Here is a 26,416-nt window from a genome sequence, read left to right on the forward strand (position 1 = left end):
CCTCGTTTCTCCATCTTTTTCCTCTCCGTTTCTCCCTGTTCCCGGTCTCCTCCGTCCTCGTATTTCCCCCTCGTTTCTCCGTCTTTTTCCTCTCAGTTCCCCCCTGTCTCTTCTCCTCCGTCCTCATGTTTCCCCCGTTTTCTTCCCCCTTCAGTTCCGTTTCCTCTCCGTCTCTGCTCCGTTTTGGGCGCACCCCTCCCCCCGGGGCTCAGTGGTCACGTGTCACACTCCGCTCTTCCATGGTCGCCTGCTCGGCTCCGCCCCGCCTGAGGTGGTGGAGGTGAGGAGGAGGCGTGGCCGCGCCTGCGCACACTGTCGGAGCTGGGTAGGCGCGCTGAGAGAAGATGGCGGCGGCGGGGGAAGCGGCATGAGCGGCCTCACTCATTGAAAGTGTCCAGCATGGCGTCCCCGGGCGCGCAGGTACGAGAGCGGCCGTCTGCGGCCAGAAAGCGGCCTGGGAGCCCCCGGGGCTTCTCACACTGCCCGGCCTGTGGGGGCGGGGGCGCTAGGCCCGGCCTCATTTCTGCAGCCTCATCAAGGCCCGGGACTCCGGCTCACACGTGGGCCTGGAACTGGAGGTCGGGCGGAGAGGAGCTGATCAGACCTCCCCACAGTCACCCAAACACCCGGCGGAGAGGGAAGGACGACCGGGGGAGGGGGACATTACCGGGGGGACGGGAAGGTGGGGGAGGGGGATAATACCGGGGGGGCGGGAAGGTGGGGGAGGGGGATAATACCGGGGGCGACCAGGGGAGGTGGACATTATCGGGGGGGGCGGGAAGGTGGGGGAGGGGGACATTACCGGGGGGCGACCGGGGGAGGGGGAAACCACCAGGGGGGAGGGGGATACTACCAGGGGGCGACTGGGGGGGGACGGGAAGGTGGGGGAGGGGGAAACCACCGGGGGGAGGGGGATATTACCAGGGGAGGGGAATAATACCAGGGGGGAGGGGAATACTACCAGGGGGCGACCGAGGGGGAGGGGGGGGGATACTACCGGAAGGATGGCCGGGGGAGGGGGACAATACCGGGGGCGACCAGGGGAGGGGGACATTACCGGGGGAGGGGAATAATACCGGGGGGAGGGGGATACTACCAGACGGACGGGAGGGGGAAACCATCGGGGGGGAAGGTGGGTGAGGGGGATACTACCGGAAGGACGACCGGGGGGAGGGAGACATTACCGGGGGGAGGGGGATAATACCGGTGAGGACTGGAAGCAGGGTGAGGGGGATACTACCAGGACGACGACTGGGGGAGGGGGATACTACCGGTGGGGACGGGAAGCAGGGGGAGGGGGATACTACCAGGGGGCGACCGGGGAAGGGGGATAATACCGGTGGGGATGGGAAGCAGGGGGAGGGGGATACTACCGGTGGGGACGGGAAGCAGGGGGAGGGGGATACTACCAGGGGGCGACCGGGGGAGGGGGATAATACCGGTGGGGATGGGAAGCAGGGGGAGGGGGATACTACTGAGGGGGACGGGAAGGAGGGTAAGGGGGATACTACCGGAAGGACGGCCGGGGGAGGGGGATAATACCGGGGGGGAAGGGAAGCAGGGTGAGGGGGATACTACCGGGGGGGGACGGGAAGCAGGGTGAGGGGGATAATACTGGGGGGACGGTTGGCGGAGGGGGAGGGCAACCGGGGGTGGGGGATAATACCGGGGGGACGGGAAGCAGGGTGAGGGGGATACTACCGGAAGGACCGCCAGGGGAGGGGGACGGGAATGAGGGTGAGGGGGATACTACCGGAAGGACGGGAGGGGGATAATACCGGGGGGGGGACATTACCGAGAAGAGGAAGGTGAGGGAGACATGACCAAGGGTAGGATAAAAACGACATTACCGTGAGGGACTAGGTGAGGGGGACATTAGTGAGAGGACGAGGGGAGGGTGAGGGAGACGAGAGGATGTTCTGTGGACTTAATCAGGGGAGGACGAGGGGAAAATGACTGAGAGCAGGGACCTTACCCTGGTGGGCGAGAGACGTTACCCTGAAGGGGACGTTACGTGAGGGGTAGGGAGGAGGGTGAGGGGGACTTTACCGAGGGGAGCGAGAGGAGGTTGAGGGGGACAGTACCAGGGTCGGGAGGAGGGTGAGGGGGACAGTACCAGGGTCGGGAGGAGGGTGAGGGGGACAGTAGCGGGGTCGGGAGGAGGGTGAGGGGGACAGTAGCGGGGTCGGGAGGAGGTTGAGGTTGATTTTATGAGGTGGGGAATGTGGGAGGAGGCAGGGGCGTTACCTGTGGAAGCGAGGGGAGCATTACTTGGGGGATGGAGAGAAGGGCGACGGGCTCGTTACCTGGGGGAATGAGAGGAGAGTGAGGGTGCATAGCCTGGAAGACTAGATTGGGGCGTTGCCGGAGGAACTTTACTTGGGAGGAGGGGGACTTTAACTGGAGGATATTACCTGGGGGGACAGGAGGAGGCTGAGAGGAACTTTACCTGTGGGGACAGGAGGAGGGCGAGAGGAACTTTACCTGGGGGGACAGGAGGAGGGCGAGAGGAAATATACCTGGTGGGACAGGAGGAGGGCGAGAGGAAATATACCTGGTGGGACAGGAGGAGGGCGAAGAGATCAATACCTACGGGGACGTGAGAGGGACATTACATGGGGGAAGAAAGCAGGTTGGGGGGACGTTACGGCAAAGGTGGATATTGCCAGTTACCAGGGGGAGGGCGAGAGGAACATTACCAGGGGAACGGGAGGAGGGTGAGGGGAACATTACCGGGGTGCAGCAGTTTTCGGTAGTTTGGGACGTGTGTCCTGCATGTTTTAAGTGCAGATGGTGATTGTTCTAGGATCACTCTGCACAGGTTACTGCCATTTCGGGGGTCTCCTGCTGGTTGGCAGCTGATTCTGGGGCTTCATTTCCTGTTCCTGTGTCGGGTGTATGAGTTTAAGGAGTAGAACCACACGTGTAAACATGTAGGCGGGGGTCCAGAGTGTGGACGGCACACATCACCGGCTCAGGAGTGACACTATAGGACGGCACACATCACCGGCTCAGGAGTGACACTATAGGACGGCACACATCACCGGCTCAGGAGTGACACTATAGGATGGCACACATCACCGGCTCAGGAGTGACACTATAGGATAGCACACATCACCGGCTCAGAAGTGACACTATAGGACGGCACACATCACCGGCTCAGGAGTGACACTATATGATGGCACACATCACCGGCTCAGGAGTGACACTATAGGATGGCACACATCACCGGCTCAGAAGTGACACTATAGGACGGCACACATCACCGGCTCAGGAGTGACACTATAGGACGTCACACATCACCGGCTCAGGAGTGACACTATAGGATGGCACACATCACCGGCTCAGGAGTGACACTATAGGACGGCACACATCACCGGCTCAGGAGTGACACTATAGGACGGCACACATCACCGGCTCAGGAGTGACACTATAGGACGGCACACATCACCGGCTCAGGAGTAACACTATAGGACGGCACACATCACCGGCTCAGGAGTGACACTATAGGACGGCACACATCACCGGCTCAGGAGTGACACTATAGGACGGCACACATCACCGGCTCAGGAGTGACGCTATAGGACGGCACACATCACCGGGTCAGGAGTGACGCTATAGGACGTCACACATCACCGGGTCAGGAGTGACGCTATAGGACGTCACACATCACCGGCTCAGGAGTGACACTATAGGACGGCACACATCACCGGCTCAGGAGTGACACTATAGAACGGCACACATCACCGGCTCAGGAGTGACACTATAGAACGGCACACATCACCGGCTCAGGAGTGACACTATAGAACGGCACACATCACCGGCTCAGGAGTGACACTATGGGACGGCACACCACCGGCTCAGGAGTGACACTATAGGACGGCACACCACCGGCTCAGGAGTGACACTATAGGACGGCACACATCACCCGCACAGGAGTGACACTATAGGACGGCACACATCACCCGCACAGGAGTGACACTATAGGACGGCACACATCACCCGCACAGGAGTGACACTATAGGACGGCACACATCAGCAGCTCAGGAGTGACACTATAGGACGGCACACATCACCGGCTCAGGAGTGGAACTATAGGACGGCACACACCACCGGCTCAGGAGTGACACTATAGGACGGCACACATCACCGGCTCAGGAGTGACATTATAGGACGGCACACATCACCGGCTCAGGAGTGACACTGTAGGACGGCACACATCACCGGGTCAGGAGTGACGCTATAGGACGTCACACATCACCGGGTCAGGAGTGACGCTATAGGACGTCACACATCACCGGGTCAGGAGTAACGCTATAGGACGTCACACATCACCGGGTCAGGAGTGACGCTATAGGACGTCACACATCACCGGGTCAGGAGTGACGCTATAGGACGTCACACATCACCGGGTCAGGAGTGACGCTATAGGACGTCACACATCACCGGCTCAGGAGTGACACTATAGGACGGCACACCTCACCGCCTCAGGAGTGACACTATAGGACGGCACACATCACCGCCTCAGGAGTGACACTATAGAACGGCACACACCACCGGCTCAGGAGTGACACTATAGGACGGCACACATCACCGGCTCAGGAGTGACACTATAGGACGGCACACATCACCGGCTCAGGAGTGACACTATAGGACGGCACACATCACCGGCTCAGGAGTGACACTATAGGACGGCACACATCACCGGCTCAGGAGTGACACTATAGAACGGCACACATCACCGGCTTAGGAGTGACACTATAGAACGGCACACATCACCGCCTCAGGAGTGACACTATAGGACGGCACACATCACCGGCTCAGGAGTGACACTATAGGACGGCACACATCACCGGCTCAGAAGTGACACTATAGGACGGCACACATCACCGGCTCAGCAGTGACACTATAGAACGGCACACATCACCGGCTCAGCAGTGACACTATAGAACGGCACACATCACCGGCTCAGGAGTGACACTATGGGACGGCACACCACCGGCTCAGGAGTGACACTATAGGACGGCACACCACCGGCTCAGGAGTGACACTATAGGACGGCACACATCACCCGCACAGGAGTGACACTATAGGACGGCACACATCACCCGCACAGGAGTGACACTATAGGACGGCACACATCACCCGCACAGGAGTGACACTATAGGACGGCACACATCAGCAGCTCAGGAGTGACACTATAGGACGGCACACATCACCGGCTCAGGAGTGGAACTATAGGACGGCACACATCACCGGCTCAGGAGTGACACTATAGGACGGCACACACCACCGGCTCAGGAGTGACATTATAGGATGGCGCACACCACCGGCTCAGGAGTGACACTATAGGATGGCACACATCACCGGCTCAGGAGTGACACTATAGGACGGCACACACCACCGGCTCAGGAGTGACATTATAGGATGGCACACATCACCGGCTCAGGAGTGACACTATAGGATGGCACACATCACCGGCTCAGGAGTGACACTATAGGACGGCACACACCACCGGCTCAGGAGTGACACTATAGGACGGCACACACCACCGGGTCATGAGTGACAGGACTACTCCTGTAAGGATTGGAATCACTAAGGACTTAGGAGTCCAGGGGGCGGTGTTACTCGGTAATTAACAGCCTCTATGTGTATGGTGCGGTAGATCCGCCCCTTGGACTCATGGTGACTGTGCCCTGTATTCTCCGGTGCCCTGGACGTCACTTGGTGGTCACTGCCCCAGTGGCGGATCTCTCGCCCGAGTTATGCTCCGTTTTGCCTGCACGCTGGCTGTACTCCGTTATCATTACTATACACAAGATCTGCAGATCACAGTGATTCCTACAAAGTAATGAGGATTAATAACCAGCTGCTGGCATTGGGATCGGGTTAAAGCCCTGTGTCACTAGTACCTTTTTTATGTCCGAGGTTCCCAGGTTATGGTTGCAGCTGTTTATGGTGTTCTGTTTTACAGTCATCCCGATCGGATCCTCCTTGTGGCGCAGGACTTGGATCATTCTCCTGTCCAGATGTCCTTACTGGGGGGAGGTGATGATAGGGACTGTGGTGATCCTTACTGGGGTGATGATAGGGACTGTGGTGATCCTTACTGGGGTGATGATAGGGACTGTGGTGATCCTTACTGGGGTGATGATAGGGACTGTGGTGATCCTTACTGGGGTGATGATAGGGACTGTGCTGGTCATTACTCGGGGTGATGACAGGGACTGTACTGGTCCTTACTAGGGGAAGGTGGTGATAGGGACTGTGCTGGTCATTACTGGGGTGATGATAGGGACTGTACTTGTCATTACTGGAGTGATGATAGGAACTGTACTGGTCCTTACAAGGGGAAGGTGGTGATAGGGACTGTGATGGTCATTACTTGGGGTGATGATAGGGACTGTACTGGTCATTACTCGGGGTGATGACAGGGACTGTACTGGTCCTTACTGGGGTGATGATAGGGACTGTACTGGTCGTTACTGGAGTGATGATAGGAACTGTGCTGGTCATTACTCGGGGTGATGACAGGGACTGTACTGGTCCTTACTGGGGTGATGATAGGGACTGTACTGGTCGTTACTGGAGTGATGATAGGAACTGTGCTGGTCATTACTCGGAGTGATGATAGGGACTGTACTGGTCCTTACTAGGGGAAGGTGGTGATAGGGACTGTACTGGTCATTACTGGAGTGATGATAGGGACTTTGCTGGTCCTTACTGGGGGTGATGATAGGGCCTGTACTGGTCCTTACTGGGGTGATGATGGGGACTGTACTGGTCCTTACTGGAGTGATGATAGGGACTGTACTGGTCCTTACTAGGGGAAGGTGGTGATAGGGACTGTACTGGTCATTACTGGAGTGATGATAGGAACTGTACTGGTCCTTACTAGGGGAAGGTGGTGATAGGGACTGTACTGGTCATTACTGGAGTGATGATAGGGACTTTGCTGGTCCTTACTGGGGGTGATGTAGGGCCTGTACTGGTCCTTACTGGAGTGATGATAGGGACTGTACTGGTCCTTACTAGGGGAAGGTGGTGATAGGGACTGTACTGGTCATTACTGGAGTGATGATAGGAACTGTACTGGTCCTTACTAGGGGAAGGTGGTGATAGGGACTGTACTGGTCATTACTGGGGTGATGATAGGGACTGTGCTGGTCATTACTCGGGGTGATGACAGGGACTACTGGTCCTTAATAGGGGAAGGTGGTGATAGGGACTGTGCTGGTCATTACTGGGGTGATGATAGGGACTGTACTGGTCATTACTGGAGTGATGATAGGAACTGTACTGGTCCTTACTAGGGGAACATGGTGATAGGGACTGTGATGGTCATTACTTGGGGTGATGATAGGGACTGTACTGGTCGTTACTGGAGTGATGATAGGAACTGTGCTGGTCATTACTCGGAGTGATGATAGGGACTGTACTGGTCCTTACTAGGGGAAGGTGGTGATAGGGACTGTACTGGTCATTACTGGAGTGATGATAGGGACTTTGCTGGTCCTTACTGGGGTGATGATAGGGCCTGTACTGGTCCTTACTGGGGTGATGATGGGGACTGTGCTGGTCCTTACTGGGAGTGATGATAGGGACTTTGCTGGTCCTTACTGGGGTGATGATAGGTACTGTACTGGTCCTTACTGGGGTGATGATAGGGACTGTGCTGGTTATTACTTGGGGTGATGATTGATAGGGACTGTACTGGTCCTTACTGGGGTGATGATAGGGACTGTACTGGTCCTTACTGGGAGTGACGATAGGGACTGTACTGGTCCTTACTGGGAGTGATGATAGGGACTTTGCTGGTCCTTACTGTGAGTGATGATAGGGACTTTGCTGGTAGTTACTGGGGGTGATTATCAGGACTGTGCTGGTTCTTACTGGTGGTGATATGGACTGTGCTCTGCTCCTCACTGGTTGTGATATGGATTGTGCTGGTTCTTACTGGTGGTGATAGTGATTGTGCTGGTCCTTAAAGTGAACCTGTCAGCATGATTTTGCTCAGTAACCTGCAGACAGTGTCAGGTCGGCCCGTTATACTGATTGTAATGATATCTGTGATGAATTCTGTCTTGTGGTTCTTGTTTAATCAGTGTTGGTTCTCAGTTAATGTTACTCCCATGCTCCGGAGCGGCCTGTAGCCGAGTCTTATCTTTCTGCTCTAAGGCTAAGGTCACACTAGGCTTTTCGCAGCGTGTTTTTATGCAACTTTTCAGCTGCGTTCTACAGTACCTGCAAAGTCTGAGATTTTAGAAATCTCATGCACACATTGTTTTTTTTGTCATCAGGATTTTGTGCTTTGCATCGTTTTTTTGCACAATGGAGGATGTCACTTTCAGCATCTTTCACCCTTTGAAATGAATGGGTGGTGAAAAAACGCACCAAGAAAACGCAAGGATCAGGTTTTGCTGCATTTCTTGTGGCAATGCATCATTCTATAGAATAGGACTTTTTTAACACTAAAATCTAGCATGCCAAAATAGCAGAAAAAAATGCAAGAAAAATCCAGGCAAACATGCTTTATTCTGCAGCTTCTTTCCTGCCAAGAGATCGGGTTTTGCTGCAGAACAAAAAACGGTGAATCAACACCTAGTGTGAACTTACCCTAAGGCCGTGGTCAGACCTGCGAGAAACTCGCACGAATCTCGCATCTCAATACCCGGCACTCAGGACCCCGGAGTGTGCGGCTGCGTGTATTTCTGTGCAGCTGAACCCTCCGATCCCGAGTGCCGGCGGCAGTGCCGGGTGTTAAGATGCTAGACCGGTGCGAGGTTCTTTGCAATTCTGACCCCAGCCTTAGCCGGAGAAACCAAGTAAAGAGATACCCACAGGCCGCCCCGAAGCACAAACAGTCTGTCTCCATGATGAGGAACATGTCTGTGCTTCGGGCGGCCTGTGTCTCTCCTTGGTTTCTCCGCCTTAGAGCAGGAAGATGAGACTCTGCCTACAGGCCACCCTGGAGCACGGCATAACATTAACTGAAAACTGATTACACAAGAACCACAAGACGGATTTCATCACCTCAGGCATCATGTTAATCAGTGTAACGGCGCCGACCTGACATTTTCTGTAGGTTACCGAGCACAATCCTACTGACAGGTCCCTTTAAAAGTTGTGATGGGGATTGTGCATTTCCATACTGGTTGTGATGGAGCACTGTGCTGGTCCTTACTGGGGGTCATGGGGACTGTCCTGGTCCTTAATTGTTGTGATGGGGACTGTGCTGGTCCTTACTTGTTGTGATGGGGACTGTGCTGGTCACTACTTGTTGTGATGGGGACTGTGCTGGTCATTAACTTGTTGTGATGGGGACTGTGCTGGTCATTACTTGTTGTGATGGGGACTGTGCTGGTCCTTACTTGTTGTGATGGGGACTGCTGGTCCTTGTTGTGATGGGGACTGTGCTGGTCCTTACTTGTTGGGATGGGGACTGTGCTGGCCCTCACTTGTTGGGATGGGGACTGTGCTGGCCCTCACTTGTTGCGATGGGGACTGTGCTGGCCCTCACTTATTGCGATGGGGACTGTGCTGGCCCTCACTTGTTGCGATGGGGACTGTGCTGGCCCTCACTTGTTGCGATGGGGACTGTGCTGGCCCTCACTTGTTGGGATGGGGACTGTGCTGGCCCTCACTTGTTGGGATGGGGACTGTGCTGGCCCTCACTTGTTGGGATGGGGACTGTGCTGGCCCTCACTTGTTGGGATGGGGACTGTGCTGGCCCTCACTTGTTGGGATGGGGACTGTGCTGGCCCTCACTTGTTGGGATGGGGACTGTGCTGGTCCTCACTTGTTGGGATGGGGACTGTGCTGGTCCTCACTTGTTGGGATGGGGACTGTGCTGGTCCTTACTTGTTGGGATGGGGACTGTGCTGGCCCTCACTTGTTGGGATGGGGACTGTGCTGGCCCTCACTTGTTGGGATGGGGACTGTGCTGGCCCTCACTTGTTGGGATGGGGACTGTGCTGGTCCTCACTTGTTGGGATGGGGACTGTGCTGGTCCTTACTTGTTGGGATGGGGACTGTGCTGGTCCTTACTTGTTGGGATGGGGACTGTGCTGGTCCTTACTTGTTGGGATGGGGACTGTGCTGGTCCTTACTTGTTGGGATGGGGACTGTGCTGGTCCTTACTTGTTGGGATGGGGACTGTGCTGGTCCTTACTTGTTGGGATGGGGACTGTGCTGGTCCTTACTTGTTGGGATGGGGACTGTGCTGGTCCTTACTTGTTGGGATGGGGACTGTGCTGGTCCTTACTTGTTGGGATGGGGACTGTGCTGGTCCTTACTTGTTGGGATGGGGACTGTGCTGGTCCTTACTTGTTGGGATGGGGACTGTGCTGGTCCTTACTTGTTGGGATGGGGACTGTGCTGGTCCTTACTTGTTGGGATGGGGACTGTGCTGGTCCATACTTGTTGGGATGGGGACTGTGCTGGTCCTTCGGGTGGTCCGCCAGGTTGAAATCTCTGCAGCGCCCTGCCACCACATACAGATGCTCTTCTTCCCTGGCACACCTATCTCTGCCATGTGCTTCCTGGCGCTGCCTCCTGCTGGCATCGGCCCAGCCATGTGCTTAACCCTTCCCCACCCATGATGGTGACTGAGCCTATGTACAGAGATCGTCAAATAATAGGTGTGTGTGTGGGGGGTTGGTGTAATTAGTGACATCCGCCATGAAATGTGATCAGGTGGCGATCAGACGATTCAAAATCCATGATCTCATTTAGGATTGTGCTTCTTAAAGGGCCGGTGACATAGTTTGCCAGAGCTGATGTTGCAGATCTGCCATTAATGTCGGTGGATATGATTTTTATAGGTTCTTGGCAATGCAGATACAGGTGCATCTCACAAAATGAGAATATCATCAAAAGTGAATTTATTTCAGTTCTTCAATACAGACAGTGACTCGCCTCTATTCTGTAGCGTCATTACACACAGAGGGATCTATGTCACAGGATTATTTCTGGTAATGTTGATGATTATGGCTTACAGCCAATGGATACCCAAAAGTCATTATCTCAGGAAATTAGAATACCATCAGTGATGGTTTGGGGAGCCATGTCATCTGCTGGTGTAGGTCCACTGTGTTTTATCAAGACCAAAGTCAGCGCAGCCGTCTACCAGGACATGTTAGAGCTCTTCATGCTTCCCTCTGCCGACAAGCTTTATGGAGCTGGAAATGTCATTCTCCAGCAGGACTTGGCCCCTGTCCACACTGCCAAAAGTACCAACACCTGGTGTACACACAACAGTATCACTGGGCTTGATTGGCAGCAAACTCGCCTGACCTTAACCCCATAGAGAATCTATAGCGTATTGTCAAGAGGAAGAGGAGAGACACCAAACCCAACAATGCAGACGAGCTGAAGGCTGCGATCAAAGCAACCTGGGCTTCCATAACCCCTCAGCAGTGCACACAGGCTGATCGCCTCCATGCCACGCTGCATTGATACAGTAATTGATGCAGAAGGAGCCCGGACCAATTACTGAGGGCATTTGCTGATCATACATTTCAGTAGGACAACATTTCGGATTTTACAATCATTTTTCAAGCTGGTGTTATAAAGTATTCTAATCTACTGAGATAATGACTTTTGGGTGTTATTCTCATTTTGTGAAAAGCACCTGTATGTGACAAGAAGGTATGTGTGCAGTATGGACTGGCTGATAACAGGGGACAGTAGATTTACTTCTGAGGGCCTGGTGGTGGGTATCCTCTGAGGGCCTGGCGGTGGGTTTCCTCTGAGGGCCTGACGGTGGGTTTCCTCTGAGGGCCTGACGGTGGGTTTCCTCTGAGGGCCTGACGGTGGGTTTCCTCTGAGGGCCTGACGGTGGGTTTCCTCTGAGGGCCTGACGGTGGGTTTCCTCTGAGGGCCTGACGGTGGGTTTCCTCTGAGGGCCTGACGGTGGGTTTCCTCTGAGGGCCTGACGGTGGGAGTCCTCTGAGGGCCTGACGGTGGGAGTCCTCTGAGGGCCTGACGGTGGGAGTCCTCTGAGGGCCTGACGGTGGGAGTCCTCTGAGGGCCTGACGGTGGGAGTCCTCTGAGGGCCTGACGGTGGGAGTCCTCTGAGGGCCTGACGGTGGGAGTCCTCTGAGGGCCTGACGGTGGGAGTCCTCTGAGGGCCTGACGGTGGGAGTCCTCTGAGGGCCTGACGGTGGGAGTCCTCTGAGGGCCTGACGGTGGGAGTCCTCTGAGGGCCTGACGGTGGGAGTCCTCTGAGGGCCTGACGGTGGGAGTCCTCTGAGGGCCTGACGGTGGGAGTCCTCTGAGGGCCTGACGGTGGGAGTCCTCTGAGGGCCTGACGGTGGGAGTCCTCTGAGGGCCTGACGGTGGGAGTCGTCTGAGGGCCTGACGGTGGGAGTCGTCTGAGGGCCTGAGCTCCGGACTGATACATTGTAGCAGCTCTTGGATGTTTCCAAAATCACCAAGCAGCATTGTCTCCTTGATACATTGGGCCCTGGTGTCCTGCGCTGAGGTTTTGCTCCAGGGGAGGGGTGATGTGCTGTGGTTTGGACCCTTGATCAGGGCACCCATTGTACCCGCTGCCGTCCTGGTGTTTGCTGGCGCACGGCCCGCGGATTACGCTGGGTGCTGTGTGAACGTGTCTATTGCTGAAGCTGCAGGATTGTGACAATGAGACACTCGTGCTGCGCTCGCACTTTTCTCTGGATGTTCGCGGCTCGTTAACATCTCGGGATTAGGTCATATTGTACAGGACAAAGGCACGCCTTATCCTATCGGTGATCCAGGGGGATGGGGGAGTGATCCAGGGGAAGGGGCAGTGATCCTGGGGGAGTGGGGATTCGGGAGTGATCCTGCAAAAGAGGGGCAGTGATCCTGGGGGGAGAGGGGATGGAGGAGTGATCAGAGAGGGAGGGCTAGAGGAGTTATCTGGGATGGGGGAGTGATTCTGCAAAAGGGGGCAGTGATCGTGGAGGGGAGAAGGGATTGAGGAGTGATCATGAGGAAGAGGGCAGTGATCCGGGATGGGGGGAGTGATCCTGGTGAAGAGGGCAGTGATCCTGAGGGGGAAGGAGGCAGTGATCCAGAAAGGGGGGATTGATCCATGGGGAGGAGTGATCCTGAGGAGGAGGGCAGTGATCCCGTGGACAGGAGAAGGGATGTAGTAGTGGCCCCGAGGGGGTCAGGGAGTGATCCTGGGAAAGGGGGCGCAATGATCCTGGTAGATTTGTTTCCGGTGGAAACAGGGAGTGACCCTGAATATCAAATGTTGAGGTGATAACCCGCCGTGTCTGGGAGAGCGGACGTATTGTCGGGGAGTTGTGAGGGGTGCTCGGGTCGCCTGCTGTGTGTGGTCTGACTTGTGTTTCTTTTTTTTTTTCAGTACATTTTTGGGGAGTTCAGTGACGATGAATTCCGCCAGTTCTTCACCAGCGCTCGTTGTACAGTAGAGGTAAGGCTCTGTCCCTCGCCACGTACTTAACATTGGGGGGTTTCGCTGCTCACAAATCTTGCATCAGAACTTCACACCCAGAAGTAATTCTTGCTTGATGGCACACTCTGAAATCCGGGCACAGGAGGCATTGTGATATAAAATTGTCACATCATGTCGGCTGGCGTGCTGGCCCAGCGTTGTATCCTGGTTAATGGTGACTGGGCATTGTTTTGTGGTGGTTACCGGCATAATGATCCTGTGTTGTGATGACCAGTGCCTTGGCATTGTGTTGAGGTGTCCGGCGTGTTGGCATCCTGGCCTTGTCAGGATGAATGACGTTTTGGCTACCTGGCATTGTTGTGACCGGTGTGTTGGCGTTCTGGTGTTTTAGTGGTGACTGGTGTATTGATGTCCTGGCATTGTGTCCGGTTGTGTTGAATGACAACTTGGTGTTCTTGTGGTGGCCTGCGTGTTTGCTTCCTTGCAGTTTGTCGTAGCTTGTGTGTTGGCCGGGAGGTGCTGTGGTGATGGCCGGTGTGAGCGTCCTGGTACTGTGTCCGGTTGTTGTGGTGACTGATATCTTGGTGGTGTTGTGGTGGCCTGCGTGTTGGCTTCCTTGCAGTTTGTCGTGGCTTGTGTGTTGGCCGGGGAGGTGCTGTGGTGATGGCCGGTGTGAGCGTCCTGGTATTGTGTCCGGTTGTTGTGGTGAATGACATGTTTGTGTTCTTGTGGTGGCCTGCGTGTTGGCTTCCTTGCAGTTTGTCGTGGCTTGTGTGTTGGCCGGGAGGTACTGTGGTGATGGCCGGTGTGAGCGTCCTGGTGTTGTCCTGGTATTGTGTCCGGTTGTTGTGGTGAATGACTTGTTTGTGTTCTTGTGGTGGCCTGCGTGTTGGCTTCCTTGCAGTTTGTCGTGGCTTGTGTGTTGGCCGGGAGGTGCTGTGGTGATGGCCGGTGTGAGCGTCCTGGTGTTGTCCTGGTATTGTGTCCAGTTGTTGTGGTGAATGACTTGTTGGTGTTCTTGTGGTGGCCTGCGTGTTGGCTTCCTTGCAGTTTGTCGTGGCTTGTGTGTTGGCCGGGAGGTGCTGTGGTGGTGGCCGGTGTCAGCGTCCTGGTGTTGTCCTGGTATTGTGTCCAGTTGTTGTGGTGAATGACTTGTTGATGTTCTTGTGGTGGCCTGCGTGTTGGCTTCCTTGCAGTTTGTCGTGGCTTGTGTGTTGGCCGGGAGGTGCTGTGGTGGTGGCCGGTGTGAGCGTCCTGGTATTGTGGCCGGTTGTTGTGGTGAATGACATGGTGGTGTTCTTGTGGTGGCCTGCATGTTGGCTTCCTTGTGGTTTGTCGTGGCTTGTGTGTTGGCCGGGAGGTGCTGTGGTTGTGGCCGGTGTGAGCGTCCTGGTGTTGTCCTGGAATTGTGGACGGTTGTTGTGGTGAATGACTTGTTGGTGTTCTTGTGGTGGCCTGCATGTTGGCTTCCTTGCAGTTTGTCGTGGCTTGTGTGTTGGCCGGGAGGTGCTGTGGTGGTGGCCGGTGTCAGCGTCCTGGTGTTGTCCTGGTATTGTGGCCTTTTGTTGTGGTGAATGACTTGTTGGTGTTCTTGTGGTGGCCTGCGTGTTGGCTTCCTTGCAGGTTGTCGTGGCTTGTGTGTTGGCCGGGGGGTGCTGTAGTGGTGGCCGGTGTCAGCGTCCTGGTGTTGTCCTGGTATTGTGGCCGGTTGTTGTGGTGAATGACATGGTGGTGTTCTTGTGGTGGCCTACGTGTTGGCTTCCTTGCGGTTTGTCGTGGCTTATGTGTTGGCCGGGAGGTGCTGTGGTGGTGGCCGTGGTGTTGGCTGATGTGAACATCCAGGTGATGTTGTGGTGGTGGCTGTTGTGTTGGTGTCATCTCAAAATATGGGGTGAAGAAGCTTCCATCTCGGACCTCAGTGACCACAGAAGAAATCTCCAGAACCAGAGGAAGTTCCTGTATAGACCTGTGGGGACATGGGGATGCAGAGATTTGCCCCACAGAAGCCATGGCGTGTACGTCGTCCTCCACAGTGTCGGGGTGTGGGGCGTTTTCTGAGGGAGAGTATCTACTTCCCGCTGTGGATACTAGCGAGGGCCGCGCTCTTCTCCACACTCCGCGGGGTGTAGCCCATTTTTCTCGGTGGCTTGTGTGCTGGCAGTGACTGATCTCGTGCATATTTCTGGATTCTCCTGAGCTGTATGCAGACATAGGGCAGCGTGCCCGCAGATTCTGAGAAGTTTTTCTTGTGTTTTTGTCTTTAATTCACATTTTCTTGTTCTCTCCGCAGTTGCCCCCTTTCAATGAGCCGTTATTCTGTGGCCCGCGGTCTTTATGTGATCTCCAGGATGGTAAGTTCCTGTGATACTGTGTGTCAGTGCATGGACTGGGTCTGACCCTGTAACCCTGCGCTGCTTATAGATGTGCGCAGTCAGTGTCTGCAGGTAAGGGGATGGGTACGTGGGTCTTATACCCAGCCAGTGTCTGCAGGTAAGGGAATGGGTGCGGGGGTCTTATACCCAGTCAGTGTCTGCAGGCAAGGGGATGGGTACGTGGGTCTTATACCCAGTCAGTGTCTGCAGGTAAGGGGATGGGTACGTGTGTCTTATACCCAGCCAGTGTCTGCAGGTAAGGGGATGGGTGCGGGGGTCTTATACCCAGTCAGTGTCTGCAGGCAAGGGGATGGGTACGTGGGTTTTATACCCAGTCAGTGTCTGCAGGTAAAGGGGATGGGTGCGGGGGTCTTATACCCAGTCAGTGTCTGCAGGTAAGGGGATGGGTGCGGGGGTCTTATACCCAGTTAGTGTCTGCAGGCAAGGGGATGGGTACGTGGGTTTTATACCCAGTCAGTGTCTGCAGGTAAAGGGGATGGGTGCGGGGGTCTTATACCCAGTCAGTGTCTGCAGGTAAGGGATAGGTACGGGGGTCTTATACCCAGTCAGTGTCTGCAGGTAAGGGGATGGGTGCGGGGGTCTTATACCCAGTCAGTGTCTGCAGGCAAGGGGATGGGTACGTGGGTTTTATACCCAGTCAGTGTCTGCAGGTAAAGGGATGGGTACGTGTGTCTTATACCCAGCCAGTGTCTGCAGGTAAAGGGATGGGTACGTGTGTCTTATACCCAGCCAGTGTCTGTAGGTAAGGGGATGGGTGCGGGGGTCTTATACCCAGTCAGTGTCTGCAGGTAAGGGGATGGGTGCGGGGGTCACGTGCGCAGTCAGTGTCTGCAGGTAAGGGGATATGTGCGGGAGTCACGTTCGCGGCACCATCGCAGATTTGTGCATCTCCTGATGTTTTTTTTTTCTTGTGAAAGGTGATGACTTCCAGAGAATCGAGTTTGGGGTGAGTGAAGTGATCGACGTTGACGCCGCTCTGCTCGGGAACTCGGATTACAGTATTTCCAGTACCCTAAACCCGCAGGCTCCGGAGTTCATCCTGTCCTGCAGCCCGACCCAGAAGAGCCCTGACGACCTCCTCCTCACAAACAACTGCGACGCCATTGATGGTCAATACCCCGACGCTGCCCTCCCCGACAGCAGCGGCAACGCAGACAGCGACGGTACATCCGCACAGAGAGAGCGGAAAAAGAAGAAAAAAAGGCCCCCGGGATATTACAGTTACTTGGAAGGTGTTGGAGATGTCCCTGTAGAGACCCTTGTAAACGGGCACGCCACATCCGCAGGACTTGGCAGTATCGGCACAGATGAGCCTGAGCTTGGAGTTGACACACGGGCATCGTCGGCCTCCCCTAGGACTTGTTATAGCCCGGAGCCCGCCGTGGACTTCAGCATAGAGGCTGTCAGTGACGACAGCACCTCTCTACCCAATGCACTAGATGATGGCAGGACTGCTGGGCAGCCTGAGGACTGCATGGCCTCAGACACCGGGCGGGAGAGCCCATTAAGGACAGCTGAGGAGCAGCCGCCGGCTGACTCTGATACTACTGATACGCTGGGGGTAGCCAATGGACAGACACTCGAAGCCACAGAGGACGCCCCTGCCCCCAATGGACTGGATTTACATCCCGAGGCCGAGCAAATGAAGCCGGAGGACACGTGCTTGTCTCAGGCCGTGACCCAGGCGTCTTCCTTGTCCCCCGGGAACCCTCCGGCAAAGTCATGGGCGAGTCTATTTCACAATTCCAAGCCCTCCTCGACCCCACTGGTGGCTTATGTTGAAACTAAGCCTTCCGCCCCCTCTGCTGCCCCGCCGACCCCCGAAAAACAGGCTGACGTTAAGGAGGTCCCTGTTCCTGTTTCAGAGGACCCAGTAGCCATAAAAATTGCAGGTATGTTGTGTTCATCTGCAGAGTCTGCCGCAGGTATGAGGACGCATTATAGTACTGCTACAGCGTAGGCCGTGATTACCACATAGGGTGTCCGCAGTGCAGGCTGTCCACATGTGTATGAGGCCGCATTATAGTACGGCTACATCATGGACCGTGATTACCACAAGGGGGCGCCACATAGGGTGTCCGCAGTGCAGGCTGTGCACGTGTATGAGGCCGCATTATAGTACTGCTACAGCGTAGGCCGTGATTACCACAAGGGGGCGCCACATAGCATGTCCGAAGTGCAGGCTGTGTACATGTGTATGAGGCCGCATTATAGTACTGCTACAGCATAGCCCGTGATTACCACAAGGGGGCGCCACATAGGGTGTCCGCAGGGCAGGCTATGCACATGTGTATGAGGCCACATTATAATACTGCTACAGCGTAGGCTGTGATTACCACAAGGGGTCGCCACATAGGGTGTCCGCAGTGCAGGCTGTGCACATGTGTATGAGGCCACATTATAGTACTGCTACAGCGTAGGCCGTGATTACCACAAGGGGGCGCCACATAGGGTGTCCGCAGGGCAGGCTATGCACATGTGTATGAGGCCACATTATAATACTGCAACAGCGTAGGCTGTGATTACCACAAGGGGTCGCCACATAGGGTGTCCGCAGTGCAGGCTGTGCACATGTGTATGAGGCCACATTATAGTACTGCTACAGCGTAGGCCGTGATTACCACAAGGGGGCGCCACATAGGGTGTCCGCAGTGCAGGCTGTGCACGTGTATGAGGCCGCATTATAGTACTGCTACAGCGTAGGCCGTGATTACCACAAGGGGGCGCCACATAGCATGTCCGAAGTGCAGGCTGTGTACATGTGTATGAGGCCGCATTATAGTACTGCTACAGCATAGCCCGTGATTACCACAAGGGGGCGCCACATAGGGTGTCCGCAGGGCAGGCTATGCACATGTGTATGAGGCCACATTATAATACTGCTACAGCGTAGGCTGTGATTACCACAAGGGGTCGCCACATAGGGTGTCCGCAGTGCAGGCTGTGCACATGTGTAAGAGGCCACATTATAGTACTGCTACAGCGTAGGCCGTGATTACCACAAGGGGGCGCCACATAGGGTGTCCGCAGGGCAGGCTATGCACATGTGTATGAGGCCACATTATAATACTGCAACAGCGTAGGCTGTGATTACCACAAAGGGTCGCCACATAGGGTGTCCGCAGTGCAGGCTGTGCACATGTGTATGAGGCCACATTATAGTACTGCTACAGCGTAGGCCGTGATTACCACAAGGGGGCGCCACATAGGGTGTCCGCAGTGCAGGCTGTGCACATGTGTATGAGGCTGCATTATAGTACTGCTACAGCGTAGGCCGTGATTACCACAAGGGGGCGCCACATAGGGTGTCCGCAGTGCAGGATATGCACATGTGTATGAGGCCACATTATAGTACTGCTACAGCGTAGACTGTGATTACCACAAGGGAGCGCCACATAGGGTGTCCTCTGCAGGCTGTGCACATGTGTATGAGGCCACATTATAGTACTGCTACAGCGTAGGCTGTGATTACCACAAGGGGGCGCCACATAGGGTGTCCACAGTGCAGGCTGTGCACATGTGTATGAGGCCGCATTATAGTACTGCTACAGTGTAGGCTGTGATTACCACAAGGGGGCGCCACATAGGGTGTCCGCAGTGCAGGCTGTGCACATGTGTATGAGGCCGCATTATAGTACTGCTACAGCGTAGGCTGTGATTACCACAAGGGGGCGCCACATAGGGTGTCCGCAGTGCAGGCTGTGCACGTGTATGAGGCCGCATTATAGTACTGCTACAGCGTAGGAGTGATTACCACAAGGGGGCGCCACATAGGGTGTCCGCAGTGCAGGCTGTGCACATGTGTATGAGGCCGCATTATAGTACTGCTACAGCGTAGGCCGTGATTACAACAAGGGGGCGCCACATAGGGTGTCCGAAGTGCAGGCTATGCACATGAGTATGAGGCCGCATTATAGTACTGCTACATCATAGGCTGTGATTACCACAAGGGGGCGCCACATAGGGTGTCCGCAGTGCAGGCTGTGCACATGTGTATGAGGCCGCATTATAGTACTGCTACAGCGTAGGAGTGATTACCACAAGGGGGCGCCACATAGGGTGTTCGCTGTGCAGGCTGTGTGCATGTGTATGAGGCCACATTATAGTACTGCTACATCATAGGCTGTGATTACCACAAGGGGGCGCCACATAGGGTGTCCGCAGTGCAGGCTGTGCACGTTTATGAGGCCGCATTATAGTACTGCTACAGCGTAGGCCGTGATTACCACAAGGGGGCACCACATAGGGTGTCCGCAGTGCAGGCTGTGTGCACGTGTATGAGGCCGCATTATAGTACTGCTACAGCGTAGGCTGTTATTACCACAAGGGGGCGCCACATATGGTGCAGGCTGTGCACATGTGTATGAGGCCGCATTATAGTACTGCTACAGTGTAGGCCGTGATTACCACAAGGGGGCGCCACATAGGGTGTGCGCAGGGGGTGTGTGAACGGTTTATTGTGGCTCTGTTCGAGCCATAGTGAATTCTCGGGATTACAAGGACAGTGGGCGCTTGGTGGTCTCCAACTAGTGGTCAGTCCGAAATTCTGCAGAAACCAGAAACTAAACTGTAGGTACAGGAGAGCAACAAGCGATCACCAGGAAGAGGCTCCGCAGTAAAACATGAACCGTGCGGACCCTGGTGCTCAGCTGTGTATCCCTGCTAGTATTCTGGAGTGGCAGCTCACCCCGTGTAACTCCTAATTGAGACCTTCTGTGTGTAACGGGCTGGGATCGCCGGCTCTGGGCTGAGGTGCTGGTCCTGTGTGCATCGGGCTGGGGTCGCCGGCTCTGGGCTGAGGTGCTGGTGCTGTGTGTACCGGGCTGGGGTCGCCGGCTCTGGGCTGAGGTGCTGGTCCTGTGTGTACCGGGCTGGGGACGCCGGCTCTGGGCTGAGGTGCTGGTCTTGTGTGCATCGGGCTGGGGACGCCGGCTCAGGGCTGAGGTGCTGGTCCTGTGTGCATCGGGCTGGGATCGCCGGCTCTGGGCTGAGGTGCTGGTCCTGTGTGCATCGGGCTGGGGTCGCCGGCTCTGGGCTGAGGTGCTGGTGCTGTGTGTACCGGGCTGGGGTCGCCGGCTCTGGGCTGAGGTGCTGGTCCCGTGTGTACCGGGCTGGGGACGCCGGCTCTGGGCTGAGGTGCTGGTCCTGTGTGCATCGGGCTGGGGACGCCGGCTCTGGGCTGAGGTGCTGGTCCTGTGTGCATCGGGCTGGGGACGCCGGCTCAGGGCTGAGGTGCTGGTCCTGTGTGCATCGGGCTGGGGTCGCCGGCTCTGGGCTGAGGTGCTGGTCCTGTGTGCATCGGGCTGGGGTCGCCGGCTCTGGGCTGAGGTGCTGGTGCTGTGTGTACCGGGCTGGGGTCGCCGGCTCTGGGCTGAGGTGCTGGTCCTGTGTGTACCGGGCTGGGGTCGCCGGCTCTGGGCTGAGGTGCTGGTCCTGTGTGCATCGGGCTGGGGGCGCCGGCTCTGGGCTGAGGTGCTGGTCCTGTGTGCATCGGGCTGGGGACGCCGGCTCTGGGCTGAGGTGCTGGTCCTGTGTGCATTGGGCTGGGGACGCCGGCTCAGGGCTGAGGTGCTGGTCCTGTGTGCATCGGGCTGGGGACGCCGGCTCTGGGCTGAGGTGCTGGTCCTGTGTGCATCGGGCTGGGGACGCCGGCTCTGGGCTGAGGTGCTGGTCCTGTGTGCATCGGGCTGGGGTTGCCGGCTCTGGGCTGAGGTGCTGGTCCTGTGTGTACCGGGCTGGGGTCGCCGGCTCTGGGCTGAGGTGCTGGTCCTGTGTGTACCGGGCTGGGGTCGCCGGCTCTGGGCTGAGGTGCTGGTCCTGTGTGTACCGGGCTGGGGTCGCCGTCTCTGGGCTGAGGTACTGGTCCTGTGCGGAGGACAGACGCTGCCGCCCTGCAGACACCGCACAGGAGCAGCACAGAGGCAGTGCGGGCAGATGATCCTCCATTACCTGGGAGGACTTATTTCTCCACCAGCATTAGCCACCAGGTGGCGCTCCAGGCTTGTGGTTTGAGGGCATAGAAGGCCGAGCTGTGCGTATTGTACCTCAGTGTAAGGGGATGTCAGGAGTGTAGGATACGCTCCCTGCTGAGATGGTTCCTGTATCATTTCCTGCAGCAAGGTGCATGTCCTACATGTCTGACCTCCCCTTTAATACTTAGGTCGTTGCACAGGACCATCACTAACTGGGATGTGGGGACCACCGGGGTTGACGCTTCAGCAGAAGACAATTCACCGGGTGAATAATATTTGCTTAGGTTTTTGTTATCTAGGTACACACACCTGTACCCCCCTTTCCATCACGGTCGACCCCGGTGGTCCCCATCGCTCTCTGTTTTCCTGGAGCAATGACATTCTATATCTGCTGGAAAGTAAAGACCGCTGCGGACCCCCAGGGTCGTTTGTGCTGAAGGGCTCGTGTACTGTAATACATTTCTAATTATTTTAAAATTTCCACTGTCTTGTTCCCTTTCCCTAATATTCAGGGAGCGATGGGAAGCGCGGCTGCAGGAGCCTCTGTAGGATGATTGGGATGGATGATTGGGGTTCAGATGGAAGCACGCCGAGCTGTGGCCGCCTCCCATCCCACCATGTACCGCTGGAACATCGGGAGTCGCAGGCTCCTGCTATCTGTGATATGTGGCCTCTGTACTGACGCTGCTTTCCTCCTCTCCGCAGAGATCCTGGACGGAGTGAAGCTCATCCACAAACCCGTGTCGTTACAGCCGCGAGGACTCCTCAACAAAGGAAACTGGTGCTACATCAACGCTGTATCCTTCATGGTGGCGTCACAAGCTGAATGCTGGCGACTGCAACTAAGTGTATAGCGCCCCCCAGCGTCAGAAAATATCTGGTGTTTCAGCTACCGGGGGTAGCTGAGACCCCAGAGAACATGATTCCAGTCGGTTTTCACTGTCCCCATTCTTGTGATCGCTGTTATTCACCGAATAAAAAAAAGGATCAGATTGCTCATTCACTTCTCTTTCCTCTGACATGATCTAGCATACCATAGGCGAGAGGAATGGGGTCCTCCGAGCCCCCCTGGTACCCCTGCCATCCGCAGATCCCTTGCTCCGGCCCTCCACGTCGTCTTCCTGGAAGAAAATGGCAGGCACATGCGCAGTACACCTGTCGAGATCTGCCGGCCGCTACCTGCCAACAATAGATTTTTCCTATTGGATCATTTTGATCACTGCAAAAGACCCGATCACAGTGATCAAAATAAAAATAGTAAATCAAACCCCCCTTTATCACCCCCTTAGTTAGGGAAAAGTGATAAACTAAAAAAATGTATTTTTTTTGTTTCCCGTTCTTTGCAGTTAGGGTTGGGGCTAGGTTTAGGGTTGTGTTGGGATTAGGGATAGGGCTATGTTAGAATTGGGGGGTTTCCATTGTTTAGGCACATCAAGGGGTCTCCATACGCGACATAGATGGCCCATAGATGGCCCAGGAGGTCCCTTCCATCTCTACGATTCTATAGCACCTGCCATTGATTCCAGCCAATTTTGCGTTCAAAAAGTCACGTGGTGCTCCCTCCCTTATGAGCTCTGCCATGCGCCCATACCATGGTTTCCCCTCCACATATGGGGTATCGGTGTCTGCGGTTTCGTTTTTCGCTCCCCTCCTTCCCAGAGCCATAATACGTTTTTTATTTTTCCATCAATATGGCCGTGTGATGTACTTTTGAACGACACCACTGGTTTTAGCATGTCATGTACCAGAAAACGGGAAAAAAATTCCAAGTGCCGTGAAAGTAATGGCGCGCTTCCTGCGCATGCATGTTAAATGCCGCCGTCAGAGCGATTCCACCCGCAGGTGTTCTGGGCACATATCAGCCGTCATGTGCCGGAAAAGGCGCGGAGCCCGCACCAAACGGGGGGGGCAATGATGGAATAGGTCCACCATTGATTGACCGTTAAGGCCAAAAAAGTATAAGTTTGAAAATTGCTAACATGAAGTAAACTATGTCATGAACAAGCATATAATTGGTACTGCGCATGCGCCGGTATTTTCCAACGCGGTCTAGCCCTGGAAGTGTGTCCTGCATGTGAACACTTCCGGGGCATAGACCGTGCCGGAAAATACTGGCGCATGCGCAGTACCGATTATATGCTTCGCCCACAGTTGGGTAAAGCATACTGCGCAGGCGCCGGTGGCCTTTACAATGCGCAAGCGCGGAAAACGTTATCTGTGATATTCACAGATGAAGATTACGTGCAGCAAGGGGGGGGGGGCGAGGCGACCAAGCCACGTCCATCGGACCGGACCGCGGCGATTTGCATACATCCCCAACAAGATAAAAAAGGTATTTATGCCTCAAAGGTGCGGGGTCGGGGGAGTCAAAAGCCCGAATAGAATCCTTATGGGATGCGCAATTGGGTGATATCTTTACATGATATCACTAAATATGGGTGACAGATTCCCTTTAAAATCTCATAAAGGGACAGTGGTCAGAATTGTAAAAATTGGCCCTGTCACCAAGGGGTTAAAGGGATCCCCCACTAAGGTGGGACCCCACAATCCCGACACTGATATTACAATGCCTCCAGGTTCCCTGCACTGAATGTAGGGGGTCTTTGCAGTGGGGGGCTCCAGCCAACTGCAGCTTTCTCCTAGTTTATAAATTTGAAGCAGCGTGTCAGCAACCTCTGCTCAACGTAACTGTCACCGCTGAGGGTTTGTTACTGTTGTATCCGGTGTAGACAATCATTAATCAGCTTGTCGGCCCGTGAGCTGTTTGTGTATCATTTATTCCTTGACCCGTCCCGCAGACCCTCCAAGCTCTGGTGGCCTGTCCGCCCATGTACCATCTGATGAAGTCCATTCCCATGTACAGCAAACTGCAGCGAGCGTGCACCTCAACGCCCATGATCGACAGCTTGTAAGTAGACGCGAATGATGGAAAGTTCCAGAATATCTTGTGCTGAGACCCCTGCGAGGGGCTGCTCATAGTCGCTAGGGGCTTCGGTGCAGCTCTGACTTGTCGCCAGTTCTGGTTTCTCAGATTGCCTCTTCTTCTTTCAGCGTTCACCTGATGAATGAATTCACAAACATGCCGGTCATTGCTAAGGCGAAGCAAGGTAAGGGCGTAAATCAGCCACCGGGGGTCGTGGAGGGTTCACTACAGGACGCCGTCCACATCTCCGCACTCCACTGACCACCAATGTGACCCCCTGTCTGTGGAGTGACGGACTGATCACCAGTGAGACCCCCTATCTGTGGAGAGACTGACTGACCACCATTGTGACCCCCTGTCTGTGGAGTGATGGACTGACCACCAGTTAGACCCCCTATCTGTGGAGTGATGGACCGACCACCATTGTGACCCCTTGTCTGTGGAGTGACTGACTCAGTGTGACCCCGTCTGAGGAGTGATGGACTGACCACCAGTGTGACCCCCTGTCTGCGGAATGACGGACTGACCACCAGTGTGACCCCTTGTCTGTGGAAAGAGTGACTCACTCACAGTGTGACCCCGTCTGTGGAGTGATGGACTGACCACCAGTGTGACCCCTTGTCTGTGGAGTGACTGACAGTGTGACCCCCTGTCTGCGGAATGACGGACTGACCACCAGTGTGACCCCCTGTCTGCGGAATGACGGACTGACCACCAGTGTGACCACTTGTCTGTGGAGTGACTGACTCAGTGTGACCCTGTCTGTGGAGTGACGGACTGACCACCATTGTGACCCCCTGTCTGCGAAATGATGGACTGACCACCAGTGTGACCCCTTGTCTGTGGAGTGACTGACTCCCCCACAGTGTGACCCCCTATCTGTGGAGTGACGGACTGACCACCAGTGAGACCCCCTCTCCGTGGAGTGACGGACTGACCACCAGTGTGACCCCCTCTCTGTGGGGTGATGGACTGACCACCAGTGTGACCCCCTCTCTGTGGAGTAACTGGGGGTCCTCGGACCTCTCGGGATATGACCACTGGACGGGAGCAGTGTTTGGGCATTTGGTTCTGATGTTCTTCGCTTTCGGCAGTGGCAGCTGGTGAGAAGGTTGTTCGGGACATTCGGCCCGGAGCAGCGTTCGAGCCCACGTACATCTACCGGCTGCTGACCCTCTCCAAGTCCAGCCTGTCTGAGAAGGTAAAAAGAGACTACGGGGGGCTGGGACCTGATATGTGAGGCTGTCTGGGGGTCCGGCCCCATATAGGGAGTGTAAAGGAGTCTAGGACTTAATGTGGGTGGCAGCTGGAGACCAAGGGGGCGATCAGGGGCTTGGGAGCTCATAGAGGGGACTATCACATGGCTCTGGCCCCATATTGGGAAGTGTTAGGGGGCTCGGCCTAATATGAGGGGGTCTTCAGCCTAATGGGAGTGGCACCCGGGCCCCAGGTTGGTGTTGGCCTCGTCCTCGCATATGGGGGAGGGGCAGAGGGTTGTTATCGGAGCATCCTGATTGTGGGGGAGTCATCATATGACTGGTTGGCCGCTGTCTGCGTTGCTGTGGTGTCTTCCATGTTTGTGTAACCCATGTATTGTGTCCCCGCAGGGGCGGCAGGAGGACGCGGAGGAGTACCTGGGCTTCGTGCTGAACGGACTCCATGAAGAAATGTTATCTCTGAAGAAGCTGTTGTCCCCGCACAATGACAGTACGTCCCCCGCGCT

At 55.5% G+C, this 26,416-nt stretch overlaps 1 protein-coding gene across 1 annotated transcript in view; it reads left to right on the forward strand.

Annotated features, from left to right (window-relative positions):
- The first annotated feature begins 263 nt into the window (after window positions 1–263).
- Window positions 264–26,416, forward strand: part of USP10 (ubiquitin specific peptidase 10) — a 36,700-nt gene continuing 10,547 nt past the window's right edge. The window contains exons 1-9 of the mRNA XM_073554868.1: window positions 264–420; window positions 13,355–13,423; window positions 15,696–15,756; window positions 16,716–17,690; window positions 22,476–22,567; window positions 24,569–24,678; window positions 24,822–24,877; window positions 25,788–25,894; window positions 26,301–26,400. Of these exons, the coding sequence (XP_073410969.1) occupies window positions 400–420; window positions 13,355–13,423; window positions 15,696–15,756; window positions 16,716–17,690; window positions 22,476–22,567; window positions 24,569–24,678; window positions 24,822–24,877; window positions 25,788–25,894; window positions 26,301–26,400 (1,591 nt within the window). The 5' untranslated portion in view covers window positions 264–399. The remainder of the gene's footprint in view (window positions 421–13,354; window positions 13,424–15,695; window positions 15,757–16,715; window positions 17,691–22,475; window positions 22,568–24,568; window positions 24,679–24,821; window positions 24,878–25,787; window positions 25,895–26,300; window positions 26,401–26,416) is intronic.

Source organism: Dendrobates tinctorius, unplaced genomic scaffold (assembly GCF_039654945.1).
Source record: "Dendrobates tinctorius isolate UK_male_01 unplaced genomic scaffold, ASM3965494v1 ptg000214l, whole genome shotgun sequence".
NCBI classification, from domain to species: domain Eukaryota; kingdom Metazoa; phylum Chordata; class Amphibia; order Anura; family Dendrobatidae; genus Dendrobates; species Dendrobates tinctorius.